At 40.9% G+C, this 24,056-nt stretch overlaps 1 protein-coding gene across 1 annotated transcript in view; it reads left to right on the forward strand.

Annotated features, from left to right (window-relative positions):
* The window catches only part of NTRK3 (neurotrophic receptor tyrosine kinase 3), a 351,142-nt gene extending 328,625 nt beyond the window's left edge, over positions 1-22,517 (forward strand). The window contains exons 16-17 of the mRNA XM_045561747.1: positions 18,953-19,111; positions 22,181-22,517. Of these exons, the coding sequence (XP_045417703.1) occupies positions 18,953-19,111; positions 22,181-22,366 (345 nt within the window). The 3' untranslated portion in view covers positions 22,367-22,517. The remainder of the gene's footprint in view (positions 1-18,952; positions 19,112-22,180) is intronic.
* The last annotated feature ends 1,539 nt before the right edge of the window (positions 22,518-24,056 follow it).

Genomic DNA, 24,056 nt, shown 5'->3' on the forward strand with positions numbered 1-24,056 from the left:
AGGTGGTACGATGCAAACCTAAGACAGGGCTCTGGGCTCCTGAGTTCTGGCCTGTTGCTCCCCTTGGCCTGCCCACAACACACCCTTGGAAAATTAGGCTGCTGATGCTGCAGATGTCAGGAAGGGCCTTGAGAAGAGCTCGAAGTGCTCTTGGTGTACTGATTCAGATAAGAAAATTATACTTTGGACAATCTCATGCAGTTTTTGAGCAGAGAGGAATTAGCAATCCTCTAGGCCGACTATGTCATTATTACAAGTGCGAACATTGAGACCAAAAGGAAGCACAGGCTGTCAGAGCCACAGGGTGGCATGCTGGCAGAACTGGGACAAGAACTCAAATGACCTGGGTCTCAAACCAGTGCTCTTGCCCCTCACCTGCATGTTTTCCCCTGGTGCCAGATCTCCCTTCTGGCTGCCTCCCTCCCAGGGTGCTAGAGACAGCTGTAGGCCTTGGTGGGGCTGCGTGGCTGGGTTAGTCAACACCCCTGTCCTGGAATTTCTCAGGGGAGGGCCTAGCTGGAAACCTGTGATGCATAGAAATAGAGGTAGTATTAGCTTATGTCGGTTAATCACTTTGCAGTTCACAGAGTGCCTCAAATGGCAACCTCAGACTTCCTTGAAAATGTAACCCTATTATTTTCTCTAAGTTGACTCCCTACCTTTAAATGCATAAAGGACTTTATCCACTCTTTCATGTTTGTGGTCCTGCAGGCAAGTCATCTGTGAGTTCTCTCCTCTAGGGCACCGAGTGCTCTTCCTTTAGAATTAAGGAGTCTTGTTTCCTGACTCAAAGGAGAATCTCATTTTCCATCAGGTGAAGAGGTGCATCCAATTCTCAAGAAAGCTTTGGGTGTGAGAAGGCTCCATTTGTCCACCTTCCTCTTGCTCTCATCAGAGCTGCTCCAGCAGCCATGTCAGTGGGTGGGTTAGAAATTCAGCCCCAGCCCAGGAGCGGCCTGTCATCCAGGGGGAGTAGATGTGGATTCCCTATGTCATCTCCCACAATGCGCTTCCAGCTTTCCTTTGCCTGGGGATGTAGGTTTCTGCTGTGGTTATGTATTGTTGACTGAAGCAATTAAAATATGCAAAGCGTTCCCCGTCTCCCTTTTTGGGCTTCTCCCCCAGCTACTGCTGTCATTTCTTGGTTGGCAGTTAATAAAACAAAAGGGGGACCCAAAGGCTTGGGTCTCCCTCTGGCTAGAAGGATTAATTTGGAGTGGCTTGGAAGTGGCAGATTTTACCTCTAGCAACAGCTGTGCCTTTCTGGCTGATCCGTCCAACCCGCAGTGCGGGCCTTGACTGGCAGACTTTGAATGCTTCCTTAAGGGCATGGGACACTGAGGGCACGAAACTTGAAGGAGGGAGAAGAAAGGAGTCCAGGCTCTGGTTTGCTTATTATAGCAGCAAAACCAGAAAAGGCTTCTTATCATTCCTCAGGACAGCCTTACATTAAAAGAGCTACAGTCAAGGACACTTGAAAATTACTTCCTAATCCAACCTAAATCTTTACCACCAGATAGCCCCATCTCCCTGCACACACAGAAATTCAAAATTCATTCCCTTATATGACCTAAATAATGGCCTTAGAGAATGCTTCTCGCAAATGTTTGTAAGAGAACAATACTGCTGGCACGACCACAGCTATTGTTGCGACTGTTACTTGCTGACATGTATCAGGCTGACTGTGCTGAATGCTTTACATGAACTGTGTTATTTAACCCTCATGGCCACCTGAGGAGGCAAGTGTCAGCTGACATTTAACAGGGAAACTGAGGTTCAAAGAGGTTAAGTGACTTCCTAAGTGTTATCCTGCCTTTATCATAAAGTCTTGTTAAGGGTGGGCCACCTTCTTTTCCCTCCCTGGGGTCCCGTGTCTGCATCCCCCACTTCTTCTAATGGGAGGTCTTGCCCATGCCTGGCAGCACTGAATAGAGCCAGCAGGCCTCAGTTTACCTCTCCACTGGCCCCAGACACACAGCTGCCTGTCTGCTTTCAACCTGGACCACCTCCAGAAACTCCCAGTTCTGAGAGATGAGAGACGTGTTAACCGCATCGTGCTCTGAGAATTCTCACAAATAATATAGGGAAAAACCTCTTTTATGGGCAGTTTGGAAGCAGCCTATAATAATGACAGGTGTCAGGCCAATGCAGAAATCCCTGTCATCGTAGGAAATAGTGCCACACCTTAGCACTACCACGGGTAGTTTCACATTGCTGGCTGTGCTTTATAAACATTCCTTAATTAGTGCTCACAAGCTCTGTCTGAGATAAATGAGATCAGGAGCATCAAACAGAGGCTGTTTAAGCTGTCTGCTTTTGGGACAGCTGATTTGGGGCCCCAGCAGTGAATGTGCAAGGTTCCCCTGGGCTCCACGCATGGGGTCTGTGTAACAGACTTTGCAAATGGTGGCTCGGATGTGCTAGGCTCTGGAACCTTGGAATTAGAGAAAAGTCTTCAATTCAAAAGGCCACCTAGTCTAGCCTCCCATCCAAGGTTTAAGGAATGGGCACCCAGCTTGAGCTTACCTAGAGGTGGGGTATCACTGGCTGGTGAGGGAGAATATTCCACCAGTTATTAGAAAAGCTCATTTCCTCACAGCACCATTGGTGTATATCTGCTATCTGATCAGGGGCCTAAGATTATGTAATAAAACTAGAATCTGTGATTGAAGAATCCAATGGCATCATCTTAAGGCTGGAGGGATATTCAATCAGTGGAAGTATTATTGTTATTGTTACTAATATTGCTGAGAGGATAACTTGGAAAGCCAATTCCTGGATGTTTTTCTTTCTAGAAAAAAGACCCCATCTTATTGTTTGCTCTATAAAAGCCAACGTTTTCCTGCCTTGAGGCCTCATATACAAAATATGCAGTCATTGAGCCTGGTCCAAAGAAGAACATTGCATATTCTAACCAGCTCAGTCTTGTCTTCTCTGAGATTCTCTTTAGCTGCTCTTTCTGAGTGTCTAAGCCCTGCTTTTGTAAACAGTCTGGATTCAAGGATCTGGATTGCCAGGCATGCAGATCTCCACAGCTCCCTAAACTGCCCCAGTGCTTGTAAGTGGAATTGTCTTGAATTTATAAAACCTTTGAAGAGAAGGACTTGGACTGTGACAGTGGATTAAGTTCTAGCATGAGCTCTACCTATTATCAACTGGCTGGCATTTCATCTCTGAACTGGTTTCTCATCCATTAATTGGGGATTGTTGTCTCATTATTGTAAGAATCACTTACCAAATGTCTAAGACCTTGGAAAAAATCAGAAGTGCTGTATAGTAAACATTATCATTGAGAAATTAGCATCATCCGAGGAAGATTTAGATTCAAAGTAATATGTATGTGTATGTGTATTGAATAACTGCCATGCCTCGGTTTCATCTACTATCTCATTTAATTTCTGAACATGTTCTGAGTAGGTGTGCTATTCTCCCCACTTTGCTAGCTAAGCAACCTTAGAGAATTTATTTAACCTTTGGGCAAGTCTTCCAGAGGTTAAATAAATTCTCTAAGGTTGTTTAGCTAGTAAATAGCATTGACCAAGTTATACAAAGGGTTGTTCCTTTAGATCCTCTGTTTCCTCATCCTATACACACATTTTTTATATCAGTTATAATTTTTAGATTTTTTTTGGCATCTAAATATCTGGCAAAATCAATCAATCTTCTTTAAAAGAAGTTATCTTATTTTGGCCAAATAAGTCTGAATCTGAACTGGAACCTAACCATCAGTGCCTGAGCTGTGCAGGGTAAATGTTTAAAACTCTAGGATAATTAGGGAGATTTATTCTGCCTTTCTTTATTCATGAATATGATAGCAAGAGTTTAGGGGCTGGGTGGATGAGCTTGAATCCAATGTCATCCATGGATCTGAGCTGAGTTGAGACCTCTAGCTTTGTTTAGTGAATTGAACTCTTTGAACATCTCTAAAGTTTATTTCCACTAGAAGATTTTAGTGCAGTTGGGGGCTCCAATTTAGGCATTTGGAGAAGAAAATAAGGGCCAAGTTATTTTTCACCCCACATCTTTGGACTTGCAATGTCTGCTCTATAAAAAATATATTGCTTGGGGGTACTAAAGGACAGTGTGGTCTTAGAATGAGCGCTTGCTGTTTAGGCAGGATTGAGAAAGGTGAAAACAAAAGAAGTTATAAAAGGCCTGTGTTCCTGGGGCTTCCCTCTGAGAACTTTGCTCCTGGCAGATGCAGCTCTAGGTAAGAGAACTGGGGAGAATCACAATGGGCCTATTTGTCCTCTGTGCTCACACTGCTAAACAGCTTGGCTCTTAACTCCTTGTATTTTTGGAAGACTCCAAGGATTTTTCCTAATCCTGAGGTGAGAGGCTCAGACTGAGACAGCCGTTCCACTGAGATTCTGCTAAATGGATGCTGTTTGCGTAAGCTGTCACAAAGCCCTGCTCTGAGGGAGCAGTGCTATAATACTGTCTTTGTGAGTTTTCTCTGCACCTTCCCTCCAAAAGAATCCCCAGCACCTACTCCACCCAGAGCTGAAATCTTCGATTTGTGTCTACAAGAAGCTCGATAATAGTCTGCCCTACTTTACTGGGGAGAGGAAGGGAGGCAAAAAGAAGGCAAACAATTCTGACTTGGACTTGTAGTCCAATGTCACTACAGGGTAGTCTCAATGTCTTGCTTAAATGTTTCATCCATGGAGTTTCTGTAGCGGGGGTGAAGCCACAGAGGGACATGTATTTGTGAGTACACACTCATGTGTCATAGGTCTAAAATCGAGGATACCCAAGCCAATACATCCCTAAGACATGTGCCCACACAGACTGGAGGGAACACAGAGTTCTTCCAGGTGACCCAAAGTCTACATATATCAGTGCAGAAAGAAGGAGACTATAGAACCAAAATTTAAACCTCATACAGCTCAGTCTGTATATTTTCAATTTGTTTGCCTTTGTGCAGGTATGCTATATTTCAGTAACAGGTGTACACTGAAAACAAGAACAATGCTCTATGCAACTTTAGTTCTGTTTTATTTACTATTCTTAGTGACTTTGGACAAGTTACTGCCGCCTCTCTTCCAGCCAAGGTTTGCACATCGGGAGGTAGGCAAGGTAATTTCCAAGGCTCTTTCCAGCCCTGTGTGTTCATGCACTACAGTTTCAGTGTTGAATCTCTCCTTTCAAGCCTGGAAATCTGGGGAGCTGGGCAGGGTGCAGTGACAGGGCATGGCTGGTTCTTCAGAGATGCTCTGGGAATCCAGATGGCATCTAAAGAGAATGTAGGTTTGGCCACCAAAGAGTTGTGCCCAGGGAATAGTCACATAGGACTGGGGAGGGAGCCGGAAGGCTGATTTGCAATATAACATCCAGCATCTGCAACTCAAAATAGCCCCTTAGGGAAAGTGAGGGAGAGCAGGGTGGGAAGAGGAAAGGTAGGCGGTGTGGGCGAGCTCCTGAAGGACAGGCTGCTGTTTCTAAGGCTCTGGCGGCCTCTCACATATGTGGGGAGGAAAGTAGTAAGACAGCCCAACAGCTGGAGGTGGGGGGATGGCAAGGGTTCATTCCATGAAGAAGGGCTGTGTCATTCTGGAAAGGTTTGAAGCCATCAGCAAAGCTAATCAACTAGTTTAGAGTGAAACCATTTATTTTTGCTGCTTGGAAACAGAACACATTAGAAGAGGACTTTGGGCCTTTTAGCTTACATTTAGGCCATTTATTTCTGGAAGTGTCCAAGGGAGGTTTCACCAACCCCATGTGATCAGAGCAAACATGTGTCTGTATCTACAATTGTACATACAATGCACATGCATTAACATGCACACATGTTCATCTAAACATCCTCCCCCGGCGTATGGATGTGTGTACACACAATACTGATGTGCAGTCCATGTGTGTGAAATCCTCAAACCCTCTGGAACAAGAGTGACAATGAATTTAAAGACTGTTGTGGTGGCTACTGGGACTGCTGCTGGGGTCATGTTCAAGGTGACTGCCAGCCCCAGGTGATGTTCCACTCAAACACAGCAGAGCAAGGGGGAAGAGGCAAATCCCACCTCTTTGGGGAAACCAGACGACTTCCCAGGGGATAAAGAAAGTGTATGCTCAGATTTTCATTTCTTTCAATGCACGTGAACACTTTTCTATGTGCTGAGACATACAGTCAAGAAAGATTAAAATTGAATAAATAAAAAATAATGACACTTAACCATAAATGACAACCTTTATGACAATCTCCTGATTAGCCCATTTTGCCATTAGCATATGTTGCAAAGTTTTTACAACTCTTCAGATTTGCCTCCTCAAAAGTAGATGAGTTGCTTTCTCGTATGCTTCGAAAGGTTCTGACTCGGCCCATGCAGATTAGCAAACAGAGAGGAAGCGCAAATCCTTCAGTTGCTTCCAGAAACATCATGCTCTGTGAATCCACACTTGCTCACCTTTGCTGGGTCTCGGTTTCCTTATCTGGACTATAGGTTACTTTGTCTCCTTTGTCCCTCATCAGTTGTGTGAGGATAGGCATTTTGAACCTCTGGGAGAGAAACAGGCTTCTGTGTTTTCTTTGGAATCTACAGCTGCCTCCTTCCGTAATTAGACAGGGAAGCCGGAGACCTTGGCTGAGTTTCTCTTTAACCCAAAGGAATGGGTTCCTTCTAACTGCAGAAAAGTCCCTTTTCAAGAAAGCTAGCTTACAAGAGAAGGGACAGCCGTGGGTGAGTCGGGAGGTGAGAGGTCCTCAGAGAGGAGCACCCTGCCCTGCACGGCATTCTGCCTCTGGTAGCAACTGGAGCCTGAGCACCTGCAGCCTCTGGACTTTGAGCACCTTCTTAGGGGCAAGGCCGAGAGTGAGCCCTGAGAGCATGGATGGAGGCAGTGAGGCTGGGGTTTTTAGGCAGGCACTTCAGGGCTGGAGGCAGGGCTGCTGCTCCTGCTCCCTTCTTTTCCTTTCTCCCCATGTACAGAGCTGATGGCCTGAGGATGGATGCAATACAGTCCTGGGGAAAGACAGGAGAGGTAGGACTCCAAACTTCACACCGTTAGCTTCTTAGTCTCTAAACCTGTGGTCTTCAAATTTTGTGCCCCTAAAAGAATTTTGAAAAACTATATATGCCCCTTGCACATTTTAAATTGTCATCTAAAATCTTCAACATGATTTTAAATAGTTGCAAACGATGCCATTTCCAGAATATTGTAAATATTGACATTAAAAAATACATCATTCCTTTAATGCATCTAATGAACTTTAAATACCAGAGCAATTTGGTACATCATCCATTAAACACATGAACAAGTTCTTAAACAGTCAGTTTTACATGGTTCTTTTTTTCTTCTTGAAATTATATTTTCATTCCAGTTACCCCATGCATTTTATCCTTATGTAATATATTTTTATGCATGAAATCCTATTACTAGCCACTATCATAAAAATATGTACAAAGATTTAAATTTAATTTTTAATGGCCAATAATCATACATTTCTAGATGTTAAGAGTTTTTGGTTCGAGTTATCATTACAATTATTAGCAATACACAGAAATTGGGAATTAAGTTAACATTACAATAATTAGTGATATGCAGAGAAATGCAGCTGACCAAAATAACAGATATCACAACTTTTGATGACTATAAGAACTAAAAAGCAAAATATGCATCTCCTATGTTCAATTAGTCCATGTATTCACTGATGAATAGTATTTATTTTTAAAGTAAGAAAGATTCAAGATCAAGTCTATCCCTGTTTTTCATTTTTATAGATGCAAGAACAGAAAAAACTTATTCATGGTAAACAAATAGATGGGAAAGAAAAGAGTTTTGTTATTGAAATGTAACACAATTCTTTGAACTATTATCTAGTTATTTGCCTAAAATCATATACTGGCTGCTTATCAAAAATTATTTTTAATCTTCTCTCAGCTTATAATTCTTTTAGGTCTGTCCCCCTTGAGTTGTTTGAAAGGGATTGAAAACTACCCAACTTGCAAAAGGCTTTTTTTTCCCTGATCACAAGAGACATTCATTTTCAACACCTGTGCCAATATTTCAGCGTTCCTTCCTTTGTATTCTGTAGGTTTTTACTCCTGACGTGTGGAATGAGTTAGAAGTTTGTCCTTCCTTTTTGAGAGTGGAGGGAGAGGGGGGCTGGGGCAACTGGGCGAGCGAATTGCTGGACCACAGTGGGTTCTAAGTTTAATTTTAGAAAAAATTCAGATGGGAGTGGTGGACCTGCAAAACTCCTCCAAACTATCCTTGCCTGAGTACATGTTGGAAAGACTTCATGTTATCTCCAAAGTTCTGCAGGCTGTAGTTTGAAACCACTTCAGTGGACACGGTATACTTTGTATGTACAGTTTATGTAATAAAGTGAGGAAAATGAATATCATTTCATATTTGCTTGTGTAAAAAATAAGTGGAAGAATAAACTAAAAACAAACTAGAATGGTTACTTATAAGAGGAAGGGAACAGGGTGGGGACAGTGAGCAGGGAAGGAACTAGACTTTGGTGAAATGTACCTGGTTTTGACTTTGAAACCAAGTAGCAGTTTTTACATCATTATAAAGCAACTTTAAGTCAAATGGAATATAAAAAACAAAGCAAGTCCTAAAAATAAAAAGCAAAATGAAACAAATAAGCCTAACTGTGTATTAAGTTGGTGGCTTCACCACACAGAAAGGAGTTATTTCAAATGACTTTAAAACATAGCTATGTTTTCTGTGTGTCTTAAGTAGGTATATCCAAAAGACTGAAAGAACTGCAAAGATTGTAGGTTGTTTTAAGTTATCATATTGTTAGTAATAGTATTTGAACTGTTATTTCAAAACTCTCTCTGATATATATATATAATATATATATAATATAGTATTAGTGTAAAGAAAGTAAGTGATCTTAATAGTGTTATAGGAATCATGATTTCCAGCATAAGAGAAAAAAATATAAAAATAAAGAATTAAGTAAAAGCTCTGTAATCCTACATATGAGTTTGGTAAAATCAATATGAACTCACGATATTTTTTCTCTTAAGAAAAAGGTTTTGTCACTGCTATTTGCACAACAAAGACCTAGAAATAATGACCACCTCAGCAGCAATGAGCACTCCTAGGATCCATAGTATGGTCTTTAAATTTCATTGTCCACCAAAAGGATCCCAGGATACTTGGAGAAATGGCTGATTCCAAGACTGTAAAAGGAAATGTGTGAGATGAACCCAGAATATTCTTTCATGTCAGAAAGTAAGAATGCTATCAAAGACTACTGGGGCTATATGGGAGGATACATGCACCACCTTTAAGAGGGTTCCACTGGCTAAAGATGGAATATCAAGCATCAGAATTAATAATTGCAATAGAATAAAACACTTCAAATGTGTTGTTGTTGTTATTAATAAAAAGAACAAGCATTGATAATGCTTCTCAAAACCAAACCAAACCAAAACAAAGCTCTCATTGGTCACCTTTGGTGGATGCTAGGGAATGAATTTATTATTCCAAGAACTACTTGGAATCAAGTATTTATCTTGCCTGTTTTGTATCAGCTGTTACCAGTATAGTCAAATAGCCGATGAAGGGAAGTTTTTATTGATAAAAAAAGTCCCAGCTAATATATGCAGAGGAAATGCTATAATTAGAACGTTATACATTTGTAGCCACTAATGAAATGTTGGATCTGGGGAGTGATCATCAGTGGCTGCTAAAACTGTTAGGTGAAAGGGAATTTCATAACGGACGGTCAGACTGAATCTGCCGATCAGTCTTAACATCACACAAAAAGAAAGACAACCAGACGACCTCTGCCTCCTGTTTTGTTGCAGGAGGAAGCACACAGCACCATCATGAACTTGGATCTGATTACGGCTCCAGATACCTGGTCAGGTATCACTGGGTATTCCTGATTATAGGAAATGCAGTATGTGTAGATCTATTTTTAGCTCAAACTTTAAAAAGGCACTTGAAAACATTAGGAAATTTTAAGACTGAATGGTATTTGATGTTAAGGAATTATTAGTATTTTGGTAGTGCTGCAATGATACCAAAAGAGTCATTATCTTTGTCAAGTTAAAAAAAAAAAAAAAAGTATAGTTTCTGTTCCTCCTGTCTCTTTGAGTCTAATTTAGAGATAACCCAATTTTCTCTGTGAAGGCCCGGGTAGTAAATATTTTAGTCTTTGCAGGTGGCCTCTGTTGCAACTTTAAAATGGTCTCTTTTGCAACTGTTCACCTTAGCCCTTGTAGCATGGAAGCAGTCACAGAGGATATGAAATGAATGAGCATGGCTTTGTGCCAATGAAACTCTATTTCCAATAACAAGAGGCAGGCCATAACGTTGACCCCTGGTCTAATTCACTGGGTTTGTGGTGAAGCCTAGGAATCTGTATTTTTTAACAAGGCTGCCAGGCACTTATAATCAGGCAAACAACCCTGGGAGGTGATTATAGTTTTTCTTCCATTTCCAGATGAGAAAATGGAGACTTTGGCTGGGCAAATGGCTTGCCCAAGGATGCACAGGTAGAAAATAGCAGAGATATGTTTACAGGGAAAATCCTGGCTCCCATGCCCCCTCTCTCTCTGTCATCCTCATCCTCGAGGAAGATGTTAATGAGAAATGGGGAGAGAGGGCTGGGAAGAACACGGGGTAGAGAGAAGGAAGCTTTGCTGTGTGTTATGCACCTAACTCAGCAGCCTCCTGTAGGACGGGCAGAGTGCAATGGGGAGGAGACAGAGAGCCTGGATGCATGTAGAAAGCCCTACAAATAAAAACAGGATGTTCTGAAGTATAATGTCAGCTTCCCCACCTAGCTCTGAAATGTAGGGTTGCCAGATTTAGCAAATGCAAATATAGGACACCTCATTAAATTTGAATTTTAGACAAAAACACATTTTAGTATACTTATGTTCTATGCAATATGTGGGACATAATTGTACTAAAAAAAAATCTTTTTTATCTGAACTTCAAATTTAACTGGCCATCCTGTATTTAATCTGGCAGCCTTACTAAAGTGTGAAGCAAATTAGTAAAAGCATTTAGCAAAATATTGGTGGGCAAGTGGTCACGGGCACCCCTTGTCAAGGGACTAGGAGTAATAATACCTGGAAGCTGCTTAGGGGGAAGCTTGGGAGGTTACAGAGACTGGACTTCTCTGGCCTGGCCAGATTTTAGAATAGTCACTATTTCCCCTCTTGTAATTCCTTGCTTTGTGGTTGATTGTGGGATGGATCTTCTGAAGCCTGAGTTCATCATGTATGTCTGATCTCCCTGTGCAGAATTGTAATCATTCAGAACCCCTCTTGTCTCTGAGTGTAAAAGGAATTTTGTGGAGATGGTGACATTCTTGCTCTGCACCAGCTTGACCCCCAATATACCAGGAGTGATAGTTTTCCCGGAAGGCAGACTTAATGCAAGTGGGAGTGCATCCTCACGTTAGCATGAATGGCAATCCAAAGGGGCAAAGACCTCAGTGAATCCTGGGCAGGGCCAGTGACAAAGGCAAGAAGGGGGACATGTCCCAGAATCTTAAGATGCCCCTAATTCCACCAAACTGACATCTAAATAGCCCAAGCATCCTGATTCTCTGGCACTAGCAAAATCCTCCTCCAATGGGCACTGTCGATTTCCCAGGTTTTTCAAACTCCCATCCCCTTTCCTTTGTGTGCAGGAGGGTGGAGGAAGACAATGATTGAGAGGTGGGAGGTATCTTTCAAGGTAGGCATGGGATTCTTCCCCCATGCAATCCAAAGACTCTTTCCTACCAAGTATTTTTTTTTATTTCTAGAATCATTTCTTGGAATCCTTCCTCTGCCTTCTTACTTTATGTCTCCTATCTCAAGGCCCAGCCTTAAGATCCTTAAGTATCTCATCAAGAGCTTGGATCATTAGCTAATATTTCTTATGCAATGCTTGGGCTAGATAGCTTATCTTCATCTGTGAAATGGGGACAAACAGAGGCTTCCATCATGCAGGAATGGAGAGAGGGTTAAATGTGGGATGTGTGTAACATCCTGTGGTCGGTTATCATTGCTAATTATTAATAATTAGTATTATTCTTATCATTAAGACTATTATTTCTGGCTGGGTTACGTCTGGCTGTGTTTTACCATGGAGATATTTGTCAATAATTTTTACCAGGTCTACTACTCTTCCCAGACTGGGTCTCTCCAATGTGGGAGAATGACATAGGTCACCCTGGAGGAAAATTGGAATGGGGTTGTAGGGGAAATAAATTTGAGGAAATTAGGTTTATTATGCTGCCCAGTAGCATGTAAAGCCACACACAACGAACAGTGATTGTACTTCACGTGTACACCTTTGTGCTTAACGACACTCAATGGGTTTTCACGTACATACTCTCACCTCAGGCAGGCCATTGCTTAACTTCTGTTTCGAAGATAAGGAAATCGGAGTTCAAAGGGGTTAAGTGGTTGCTCAAAGTCACATCAGAACACAGGGCTTCTGACCTCCAACTTAATGTTCCTTTTTGTTATATCATAGGCCTCTTGAAATATTTCAGTCCACTTCTGGAAGAACGCAGTATAAACTTCATACACATTGGTGGTGCCACTCAGCGAGAATCTTGGTAGCATTCTCCACAGTGGGGCTCCTGTGACCGATTAGTACCTTTCTGGTAATTTTCTGCCCAAATACTCATCATAGTTTACACCCTGCACACTTGAATTTCTCTCTTTGTAAACTTGGAGATTTCAATTTGGAATGTCTATTTTGGATTGTGTATAAAACCATCAAATGAGACACACATTAGCATCGATTTGGGGCACTCCAGTCTTTAAAATTTTTCATCAAGAGAAATGCTCCTATATTCCTGACTCATGTTTTTTTAAAATCAAGAAAAGAAGTATAATAAACCATTCTACCATATTCTATCACAAACATAATTTTTCTTTTAAAAAGTATCATCTTCTGGTTGGTCCGAGTGCAGTGGTGTTTACAACTAATTGATCACAACCAGTTACAGATTCCTCTGTTCCTTCTCCACTCCCACTGCTCCACTTGACCAGCCTAAAAAAAAAAGTATAAAAAGTATTATCTTTTGGTTGGGCACGGTGGCTCACGCCTGTAATCCTAGCACTCTGGGAGGCCAAGGCGGGCGGATTGTTTGAGCTCAGCAGTTCGAGAGCAGCCTGAGGAAGAGCGAGACCCCATCTCTACTAAAAAATAGAAAGAAATGATTTGGACAGCTAAAAATCTATATAGAAAAAAATTAGCCGGGCATGGTGGCTCATGCCTGTAGTCCCAGCTATTCGGGAGGCTGAGGCAGGAGGATCACTTGAGCCCAGGAGTTTGAGGTTGCTGTGAGCTAGGTTGACGCCACAGCCCTCACTCTAGCCTAGGCAACAGAGTGAGACTCTGTCTCAAAAAAAAAAAAAAAAAATTATCTTTTGATATAGAATTTAAATTAGGTTCACTGGTTTTATTCGTTTTTTTCTTTTATTGTTTTTAAATTTTCAAATGTGATACATGATCATCATAAAATTTCAAGTAGCATAGTAAAATACATGTAGTAAAATATGGAATTTTCTCTCTGGTCACTCCTTACTCTCTAGAGGAAACCACTGGATTACTGGCTTTTCAGGCCTTTTTCTATGCATTTTCATAGTTACACAGTATCACTACATGTTTGCTTATGCATCCACATACACATTTTTACATGGACAAGAATACTAAAATATATTTTTTGATGTTTTGTGTTTTCATTTAATATATCCTACACATATTTTCATACCAGTACACATTGCTCCACCATATTCCTTTTAACTGCTACAGATACCTTTAATGATACACAAATTTCTGTCCTTAGAAACAATGACATAAACATCTCCAACTAAATACTTTTGCTTACATGAGCAAATATTTTTCTGAGACTCCTAGAGGCGATATTGCTGGGTTCACAGGGACTTGCATCTTTAATGTGGCCATGGGCTGCCAAGCTGCCCTCAGAAAAGGCTGAGGCATTTCTCACCAGTGGCATTTGAGAATAACTCTTCCTTCATCCCTCAAACACTGAGTAGCATCTTTTTCAATGTTTTCCAAATGACATTCAAAAATGTGTGTCTGTGTTGTTTTAATTGGCATCTCTTTGTATTTTCGTGGCCATTTGTAGTTCTTTTGTGAATCATCTGCTCTTATCTGGTATTCATTTTTTTTCTTGAGTTACTTTTTCTAACTAATTTGAAGGAGCATGTTGTATGATATGGATTTGAATTCTTTGTCTGTTATGTATATTGCAAATATTTTCTGCCATTTGTCTTTTATCTACGCTTATGTTGTCTTTTGCCCTGCAAAAGTATTTAATTTTTGTAAGTTGTATCTCTAAATCTTATCCTTTATGGCTTTTTGGACATATGTCTTATTTAGGAAGGCCTTCCTCTCCTGAGGTTATGTAATACTTTTCTAAGTTTTCTTCTAATATTATTATTGTTTTGTTTTTATGTTTAGCTCTTTAATCCATCTGGAAATGATTTTTGTATATGGTGTGAGGTAGGTATCTAAGTGTATTTTTTTAATGAATAGTCCATTGTTCCAACACTTTAATTACTAACCCATCATTTCATATATTAAATTCTGGTATTTATACATGGGTCTGCCTTTGGACTCTCTAGTTTGTTCCATTAATAAATTTGTCTATTCCTATGCTAAAACACAGTGTGTCCATTACATAGTTTGATAAAATGTTTTGCTATCTGATAGAATAACTCTCCCTTATTGTTCTATTTCAAGTATATATTAGTTTTAATCAAGTACTTACTACCTAGATGAATTTTGTATTCATCTTATGAATTTCCATACACCATTCCATTGGGGTTTTCATTGTATTGAATTTTAGATTAATTTGAGGAAGGAATGAGAGATTTATAATACTGAGTCATACTGTCCAAGAAAATAACACAACTTTCCTTTTATTCTGATCTTCTTTTATGTTTTGCAGTACTTTTTTTTAAATAGACTTTGTACATTTTCTGCTAAGGTTTATGACTAGGAGTTTTAAACATTTTTGTTGCTATTGCACAAACAATCTTATTTTCCATTATATTTTGAAATCATTGTCACTGGTATATGAGAATAACTTGACTTTTGCGTGTTTCTCTTATATTTGAGTAGCTGACTAAATCATATTCTAATTGCTTTTTAGTTAATTGTCTTGAATAGTCATATCCTATCTAGACAACAGCCAGTTTTGACTCTTCCTTTTCAATATTTCTACCCTATTTTTAAAATTCTTGCTTTATTGCATTGGCTAGACCTTCCTGAACAGTATTGCATAAAATCAATGATAGAAGATACCTTTTATACTTCAAATGTATTGTCAGTAAATATATTTAGTGTGTTGAATAAAGGAAATTACCTTCTATTACTAATGTATTAGGGATTTTAATCAGAAAAAGGTGTTGGAAATTTTTGGCATTTTTTTGAAAGGATGGGTTTTCTTCTTTCATCTGTTAATTTAGTAAATTAAATAATAGATTTCCTAACATTGAGGCATTCTTGGATTTCTATAATAGTATAAATCTTATTGAGTTATAATATAAAGTTCTTATACTATATTCCTGATTGATATGATATTTTATTTATATTTGGAGAGTATGTTCATAACAGGTAGTTTTACACATATATAGATAAAATATCTATATTTATATTTATATATTTAAGGCTATGTGGTAAGTTTGACTGATTTTGTCATTAGGGACATTCAAGCCATGGAGAGTGGTTTGGGAAAGTTTCTATCTTTTTTTGCTTTGGAAAAGTATAAATAGGATAGAAAACTTTAGTAGAAATCACCCATAAAACCATCCAAACCTTTTATCTTTTTAATGTATATATTTTTACTACAATTATTATTTTTGTATTTGAGTTTTCTATTTTTCTTAACCTTTTAAAATTAATATTTTCTAGCAAATCTTTGCATCTATATTCTCAAATTTGTTGCTGTAACATTCTTAACATTTTACATTTGTCTCCTCTACATCTCTTATTAACATTGCCAAAGGTTTATATGACTTTGAAAAGGATTAGCAATTGATTGTGTAGATCAAGTCTGCTTTTGTTTTTCTCCTGGTTCTTTGTTTTGCTTTGTTTTGTTTTATACTGATTAATCAGTACTTATTTTATTTTATCTTCATTATTTATTTTTTCTTGCTTTCTTTACATTCATTTTGTGGTTCTTTACTACCTTTTTGTCAAATCCTTATTTAATTCAATTATATTTTAACTATTTTTAAAATACATGCTTAAATGCTATGTTTATTTTTTGCTATATTCCATAGGTTTCAATGGATAGAACTTCAGTTGTTATAATAAATAAGTTTTAAATTTTATTTTCAATTTTTTTTTACCAAATACTTTAATTGCCCAAAGAGAACCTTTTAAAAATTATAATTTTCTTGTTAATTTCTACTTTATTTTATTTGATACAGAAAATGTTTCTTATTTTAACTTTACTTTATCTCTAGGCATTTCAGATTTCCTTTGAGATTTAATATGTGATGGGTTTTTAGGAATGATTTTTAGGTAATTGCAAATAATGTACAACTTTTTAAGGATGTTGAAAAATACATGCAATTGCAGCACTCATATCTCTTCATTGAAACTCATTATTTGTATTTTAAAAATCTACCTTCATTTATGTTGTCTTCTTGATCTTTTAATTTGTGAAAGAAGTGTTTTAGTTTCCCATTATAAAGATAGCTTTGTCATTTTCCTTTTATTTATAATCTATTTTTAGTCTTTATATATATATTTATAAATATTTTATATATTGTTGCTATGTTAATTGGAGCATAAAAATTCATAATGACCATTGTGGCGAATTTTTCCAGCTTTAAATATCATATTAAGTATGATAAAAATATTATACAAGCCACTTTGTGTTCATTTAATTTTTCATATTCTGAATTCTTTTTTTCATATATACTGAAACAATATGAAATGTGTAACAGACAATGAAAGAAATGTAATTGGCCATACATATGCTTATATACACATATACATGTATATGTATATGGCAAATTATATTTTCCTTTTATTGCTTATTGTATTTTTTGCATCCTTTCATTTTTAATATTTTCTAATATTTTGCTTTACATATGTGTTTTCTAAATAACATGCATCTTAATTTTTTAACCCAAATTTTTTTTCATTTAAGAGATAGTATAACCCATTTGTACTTATTGTCTACAGTGGTATTTTTTAAACTACTTTTTTATTCATCATTATCTAATTCCCCCTGTTTGTAGTCTTTTTGGTATTGACTCTATTTTTAAAAAACTGGTTTGGAAACTATATGTACTATTTCTATTCTTCTAGAAATGCCTTTAAAATTTTAGCAAGCATATTTAAATTTAAACTGTTATAGTCAACAATTGATCACTGTAAATTCCTTTCCTCCCTTTCTAAAATATACAGCTTTTATCCAGCTTTTAATTATTCCTATATCTAATCTTCTGTGTACTTATGATTGAAATTATCTGGAAGTTTCATTCCATATAAATATGTTAGTAGTAACGGTGGTAGTACTATTAGCATTATTGGTATTATTATTTACTTTATGTCTCTATTTTACAGGAAGCCTTTATTAGTAATTGTATTACTTTTTACTACCAAATTAGCAACTAGTATTTAGATTTAAATTGCATTTTTGTGTCCTATTTGCCTTACATTGTTATGTTTCAAGTCATTGTATAGCTTGGATTCTTTTTACTGTTTTCTAGATTACATCCTAAATTAACTTTTGCTTCCATATTTTCTGAAAGGCTGTGAATGGTAAACTTTCTGAGTCTTTGCCTGAAAGAAACATCTTCAGTTGTCTTTACACTTAATACAGAGCTCTTCTGATTATAAAATTCCAGGTTGAAAATAACATTTCTGTAAATCCAGATGATCATTTATCTTCTTAAATTCTTCAAGTGGATAAAGAAAACATGATTTCCCTTTTTAGAAACAAGATTGTCCACCTCCCAAGTCATTCTTTCTTAAGTGTTCTCTATTACTATTCCTCCAACTGGCCCACCATAGAAACGAGAACTTTAAGTTAATAGTTCATCAGGACATATGTAGAGAACGTCTTCTTTATCGATGTTAAACACTTTTCTAACAACAAATCCATGTATTAGCCAAAAGTTCCAATTTCTGAAGCTCTATTTCCTAATGATGCAGTTAGTTCCTGAGTTATAAAACATGCTGTGAATTTTCTTTCATTAATGCTAATACCTCTAACCTGCCGGGCAGTGAGGATTTCCTTAATGTTTTTCTCAAGAAATGGTACTCAGATGTCTGCCCTTGTCAGTCACTTCCTCTTGCCCTTGGCTTTCAGTTTCATAGGCCCACAGATGGCTGACATCCTTCTTAGGCTACTTAAAAGAGTTTCCTTACTGACCATTGCGATCTTACTAAGAATCACCATGAATTCTTTCTGTCCACCTGGTATCTTTTTAGCACATGATCTTCCACACTTTTGGAATGTCCCTGTCCCCTTTGCTTGAAACACTGAGTCCTAAATTGTGGTGATAAATTCAGAACCGTCAGGTAGACGCTAATTCACAGTTCCACAGATCAGATGCACATGGAATCTATTGTGCCTCTGCCACACCGGCCAGGGTCCTCACCTGATGTCTGCAAATACTGACACTTGGTGACTTGCTCAGTAATTTCGCTGACTTCCCTCTGGACTTCCTCTTTAGGTTAGATTTTACTGTAGTACCAGGTTCTGAAACCTTCTGTCCCACTTCAGATCACCTTGTGATCTTTCTTCACACTCAATGCCAAGGAACCCACCTTCCCCCAGGTGTTGTCTCTAACTGCTAGCCTAGCTGCCTCCAGTACCCTAGGGCTCAGGAGTCAGCATCTCCACTCACCCTCTGATACAAGTTGGGTGCAGTTGTGGCTGTTCTAGAGTAGGATGCATGGAGAGTGCATCTGCACATGAAGAGTGCAGACAGACACCACTCATTTGGGTCACTGTGTGTATCCCTGTCTTGATCCCTTTTAGGTGGGAGGACATACCATGCTCCCCATCCGATGGATGCCCCCTGAAAGCATCATGTACCGGAAGTTCACCACCGAGAGCGATGTGTGGAGCTTCGGGGTGATCCTTTGGGAGATCTTCACCTATGGGAAGCAGCCGTGGTTCCAGCTGTCAAACACAGAGGTAAAGGGGGGCTCGTGAGAATCTCGATTTGGAGGAAGGCTGATAAGAGATATCTGAGGTCAAGACATGGGCACAGTGTACAAAACGTTAGGTGGGATTTGGAGCCAGCAGAGTGAACGTAGGCATAAGCAGGAGGCGGAGAGCTTCTCAGAAGGAAAAAAATAGTAACTCTAGGAAATGTGGTATAATTGTCAAAAGAGAGTGAAATCGCATGTCTAAATTGAGATGCAAATCATGGTTCTGTTTGTTCTGCTATACTTAAAAAATCACAAATATTTCATTAAGACAGAAAATGAAGACAAAGAACAATTATGAGTTTTTCAATTGTGTCATCGTGTGGAAACATCTACTGATTAGTATGCCTGATTAATTGGGTCCCCAAAGGTTCTAGGCATGCCCGTCAGGCCTGGGGATGCACAGGGGTGAATTGGGAAGGCCAGCCTCACGTGACTGGTGGAGCTATGTGTGGACTTGGAGTGTGGCCACTGTGGCCAGGAATAAAATAAACCATAGCAGTAAACATAAGAATAAACACATATATTTTTATAATTTTAATTTATAATACTAAAAAATACTAGTGAACAAGTTTTAATGGTAGCTAACTTTTAGTGCCGGACATATTTCTAAGCACTTTACCTATATTAACTCAGTAATTTTTGCAAAAACCTCTGTTGAGATTTAGGCCATAGGAAGTGGGGATGCTTGGGGTCCTCAAGTGGGCTGGCCAGTGTCTCAGAGGAGACAGCCCGCAGGGCAGGAGGAAAGCCTGGGCCATGATCCCAGGACTCTTGCCTCCAAAGCCCAGCAAGATGTTTCTCAGTTACCCGTAGACCAGAGTCATGTTGCCCCAGGGAATTCAGCACAGTTTGCAGGCAGTAAGGAGCTCTGTCTCCCAACCCAGCAGACCTATAAAAAAATTGCAATTCTTTTTATGGTCTTCTGTTTTCTGGGAAAATGTAAACACAGGGCCTTTTAGTATTGAAATCTTATTTGAATATTCAAGAAATTGCCTTTCTTCTTGGAAGCTACGTTCATCTCTGCTCTTCTATGTCTTGACCACTTAATTAAGCGCATTTCAACGACTGAAAAGAAGACATTTCTTTAAATTTGTAATATCTCACCATTCACAAGCTCAATGGGGCCTAACCACATTTCCCAAAGTAGGACAAAATATTTTAAAAACCTTTTAAAATAATGAAAGAGTATATGTCGGAACCCATTTGTTATGATGTTTTAAAAAATTATTACTGTTTTCCTGGGAGGGTGGAACACACACACACACACACACACACACACACACACACACACGCATGCACGAGCATGCCCCTGAACACCACTTCTGTATGTTTGGTGGCCTCAGGTAAGGGCAAATCTGGGCTGAGGTTGCGGTTGGTCTTAGCGTAAGTCCTGTCCTAGAGACTTGAGCTGGTTCACAGGAGCTAACAAGGTGGTTACGGTCTCTGCTAAGACCGCCTGTGAGGCATTGGCCTTGAAGGCCAGCTTCCTTCTCCCAGCCACCTCTCCTCCTCCACCCACTGCAGCAGCAAGTGGTGGTCGTCAGTCACTGACCATGGTTTCTCTATGGACATCAACAGCTTAGGTAGTCCCACATTGCAAGAGACACTACCAGGTGCTTTATCTTGGCGTTAGCAGCTGCTATTGCAGTTAGAACTGGATCCTTTCTCATGGAGGCGAAGGTCATGGGGGCTGGGGACGGGGCTGTAATAAGAGTGGGGAATATAAGCAACTGCAGACCTGACAGGCTGGCAAGGAAAGGAGCCTGGTGGGCCAGCACGGGCTCCAGGTGAGCGTAGCCGGGAGGGTGCCGGCACAGTGGTGGTTCGACAGGCCCTCCAAAGTCAGAGTGATGTGAGACAGCGCGGGGGAAAGGCACAGCTGGGCAGCACAGGGAGACACAAAGGAGAAGAAAGGCAGTGCTCCTCCTGATTAAATACACACTAATGGGGACAGAGCAGGAAATGACATTTGCTCAGCGGCTGAACTAGAGATTATTCTGTGTATTTTTGTCATCACAACCAATCTTTAAGTGCAAAAACTGAAGTTCAGGGTAAGTAACTCTCCCAAAGTTACACAGTGGTAGAATCAGGCAAAAGTTAAAACTAACCTGAAAACTGGAAGATGAAACCTTGAAAATGCACATATTTGGTGTCAGTAAAGAAGTATTTTTGAGGAACTAGAAATGAATCGCAGTTGCCACACTTGGCTCTCAGGAGGCCTAGTAGGGTTAGTCCAACCATACACTCCTCGTTGTCTTCCTATGCCCCCTTATGGCTACTCCTTCAGTATGTTGAGCCAGACAGTCCCTTTTCCTGGTCTGACTGGGTCCTTACAACGCTCCTAGATGGTGATCAAGACAGACATTTGACCCCCATCTTACCGCCGGGGATCTGAGACCTGTGAGACGGACTGACTTGCACTGGCTGGCCAGTGGGCGGTGGTGAACCAGGCAGTTGGTCCCAGTGTTAGAAGAGACTTGAAGACACAGGAGGATGGGAGTTGCTGAGAAAGGGCCCAGTGTATTGGCTCATAGGCAAGTGTGGTGACGTGCACAGAAGCTGTGTGGAGAGGGGAGCTTGCTAGGAAGGGGAGCCGGGGGGAGACAGGCATGCAGGGCCAGATGGGGCAGAGCTCCTTCAAGGGGGCTTCTAAAGCAGGCAGGCTCCTAGGAGGAGGAGGGACAGGTCAGAAGCCAGTCTCCCCTACCAGGTGGAAAATGAGTGCAGCTCAGTCACCCAGATGAGATTCAGGACGAGAGAAGAGGTGTGACGTGGAAGGAAAGGATGTGGAGGGGAGTCAGTGTCCAGTGTGGGTCTGGCCCAAGCAGTGGAGTCAAAGGGCAGCAGACTGCTTCACCAGCCAGGGCCATTCATTGCCCCCAAACCATGTACAGGACAGGCATGAAAATCAGTCCTGCCTCCAGCCCATGCTCGTGGGGACCTCGGCTCTACACTGACGCTAATCCACGAAGCTGTTGCCTTTCACTGAGTTGAGCCACAGGGACAAGTCTGGGCTTCGGATGTAACTTCCTCGTTCTCCTCACTCTTTCAGGTCATTGAGTGCATTACCCAAGGTCGTGTTTTGGAGCGGCCCCGAGTCTGCCCCAAAGAGGTGTACGACGTCATGCTGGGGTGCTGGCAGAGGGAACCACAGCAGCGGCTGAACATCAAGGAGATCTACAAAATCCTCCATGCACTGGGGAAGGCCACCCCAATCTACCTGGACGTTCTCGGCTAGTGGCTGGTGGTCACGAATTCACACTGTCGCCTCCTCCCTCCGCACCTCACATCTCCCTTAACCACCTCACCACTCTTTTCCTCCATCCTTGACTGAAGCGAACATCTTCATATAAACTCAAGTGCCTGCTACACATACAACACTGAAAAAAGGAAAAAAAAAAAAGAAAGAAAAAAACGCTGTAAGGCAGTTTGGCATATATATATATATATTTATATATCTAACTATCTATCTATCTATATCTACAGAGAGATACCTTCTCTAATACAGAGAGAAGCTGCTGATACAGAAAACCACAAGACTTTAACAACTCAGAAAAATTTTAAATATTATTAATGCAAATGAAAATTCCTGTTGACTCAAGCTATGGCCCGTGCTTCTTTAGCTCTGGCTTTTGCAAGCAGAAGACCTTGACCATGCAGAGACAATCTTTGGGGCGGGAGCTTTGGGAGGGAGGAGCCCGGGCAGCCAGCCACCCCTGCAGAGTGCATACGCACAGCACGCACGAAAAAGACGCCAGACTGGGGTGCAGGTAGCAGCCCTTGTCTCCTCTGATTGCTGCCTCCACACTCTGCCCTGACTTCTCCACTTCAGGACAATTTTCTAATTTGTCCATTCTAAAAAGTCTTGATGCTTTTGGGAATCAATGAAGGCACCTACGGGTAAACACCAAACAACCACCACAACACAAAACCGAGACAAGAGCAGACCACATCCAGCTTGGGTGTAAGCTTCTTGCTAGGTATGGGAAGGATGTGTCATTCTATCCTCTGAACTTAAAGAACTGGACTTTCTGGACTAAAAGGACCACAGAACAAAAACAGCTGAAACCTGAACCCTGACCAGCCACTGCCACCTGTCTCTCCATCACTGGACAGACTCCTTGGCCCCACCTGCCATTTTCAGGCCCTTGGGGAGTTTGGGGGATTAGGAAATGGGTCCCTCCTATTGTCTGTGAATGTAGACACAGCAGGCTCCGGGGCTCCAATAGCAAGAGACTTAGTTGCGTGCGGGTCACTATAAGGTATGTCCTCACCGGGTCCCCTCTTTTTCTCATCCTGCTTCCCTATGTCCCAGCCCCCACTTGCAGTGCCTCCACCAAGTCCCAGGGAAGGAAGCCAGGTCTAGTGAGAGGCAGGGGCAGTGTCTTAGGGAGCCAGGCAGTGGAGCAGGCAAGAGCCGGCAGGGGAGAATCGACTTGGCACCCGCCCCAGGCACCTTGGCATTCTCCTCACATTTCCAGCCCCTGGGAGGATTGATGCATCTGCCTTTGAGCTGCTGTGAAAATGCAAGGGCTGAGAAATCGCTTTTGTGGGCTGGGGTGGGGGAAGGGGCTGAGGCTTCCCTGGGAGATGTCTGATGAGTGGCCGGCACCGGCACCACAGGCTTGGCATCGCAATGAGGACTGAGCCCTGACCAGGGAGAGGGAAGCAAGTGGCTGGGCTGGGGCCAACTCCTGCTTCGGCAGCAGGGGAGTCGCCGCCTTCCTGGCTGCTGCCAAGGACCACAGCAGGGCAGATCTCTGGGCCTCCCTGACACATGACAATGAAATGCCGTGGAAACCAACAGCCCAGCCCCACAGGGCCCTCCTGCGGGGGAGGAGAGGACGTGCCCCTCCCAGGCCACCCGGCCCCTCCACCTCGCCCCAAGCACAGAGCTACTGAATGGACTGACCTTTGCCTAACTGGAG

Source organism: Lemur catta, chromosome 9, assembly GCF_020740605.2.
Source record: "Lemur catta isolate mLemCat1 chromosome 9, mLemCat1.pri, whole genome shotgun sequence".
Classification (NCBI taxonomy): Eukaryota; Metazoa; Chordata; class Mammalia; order Primates; family Lemuridae; genus Lemur; species Lemur catta.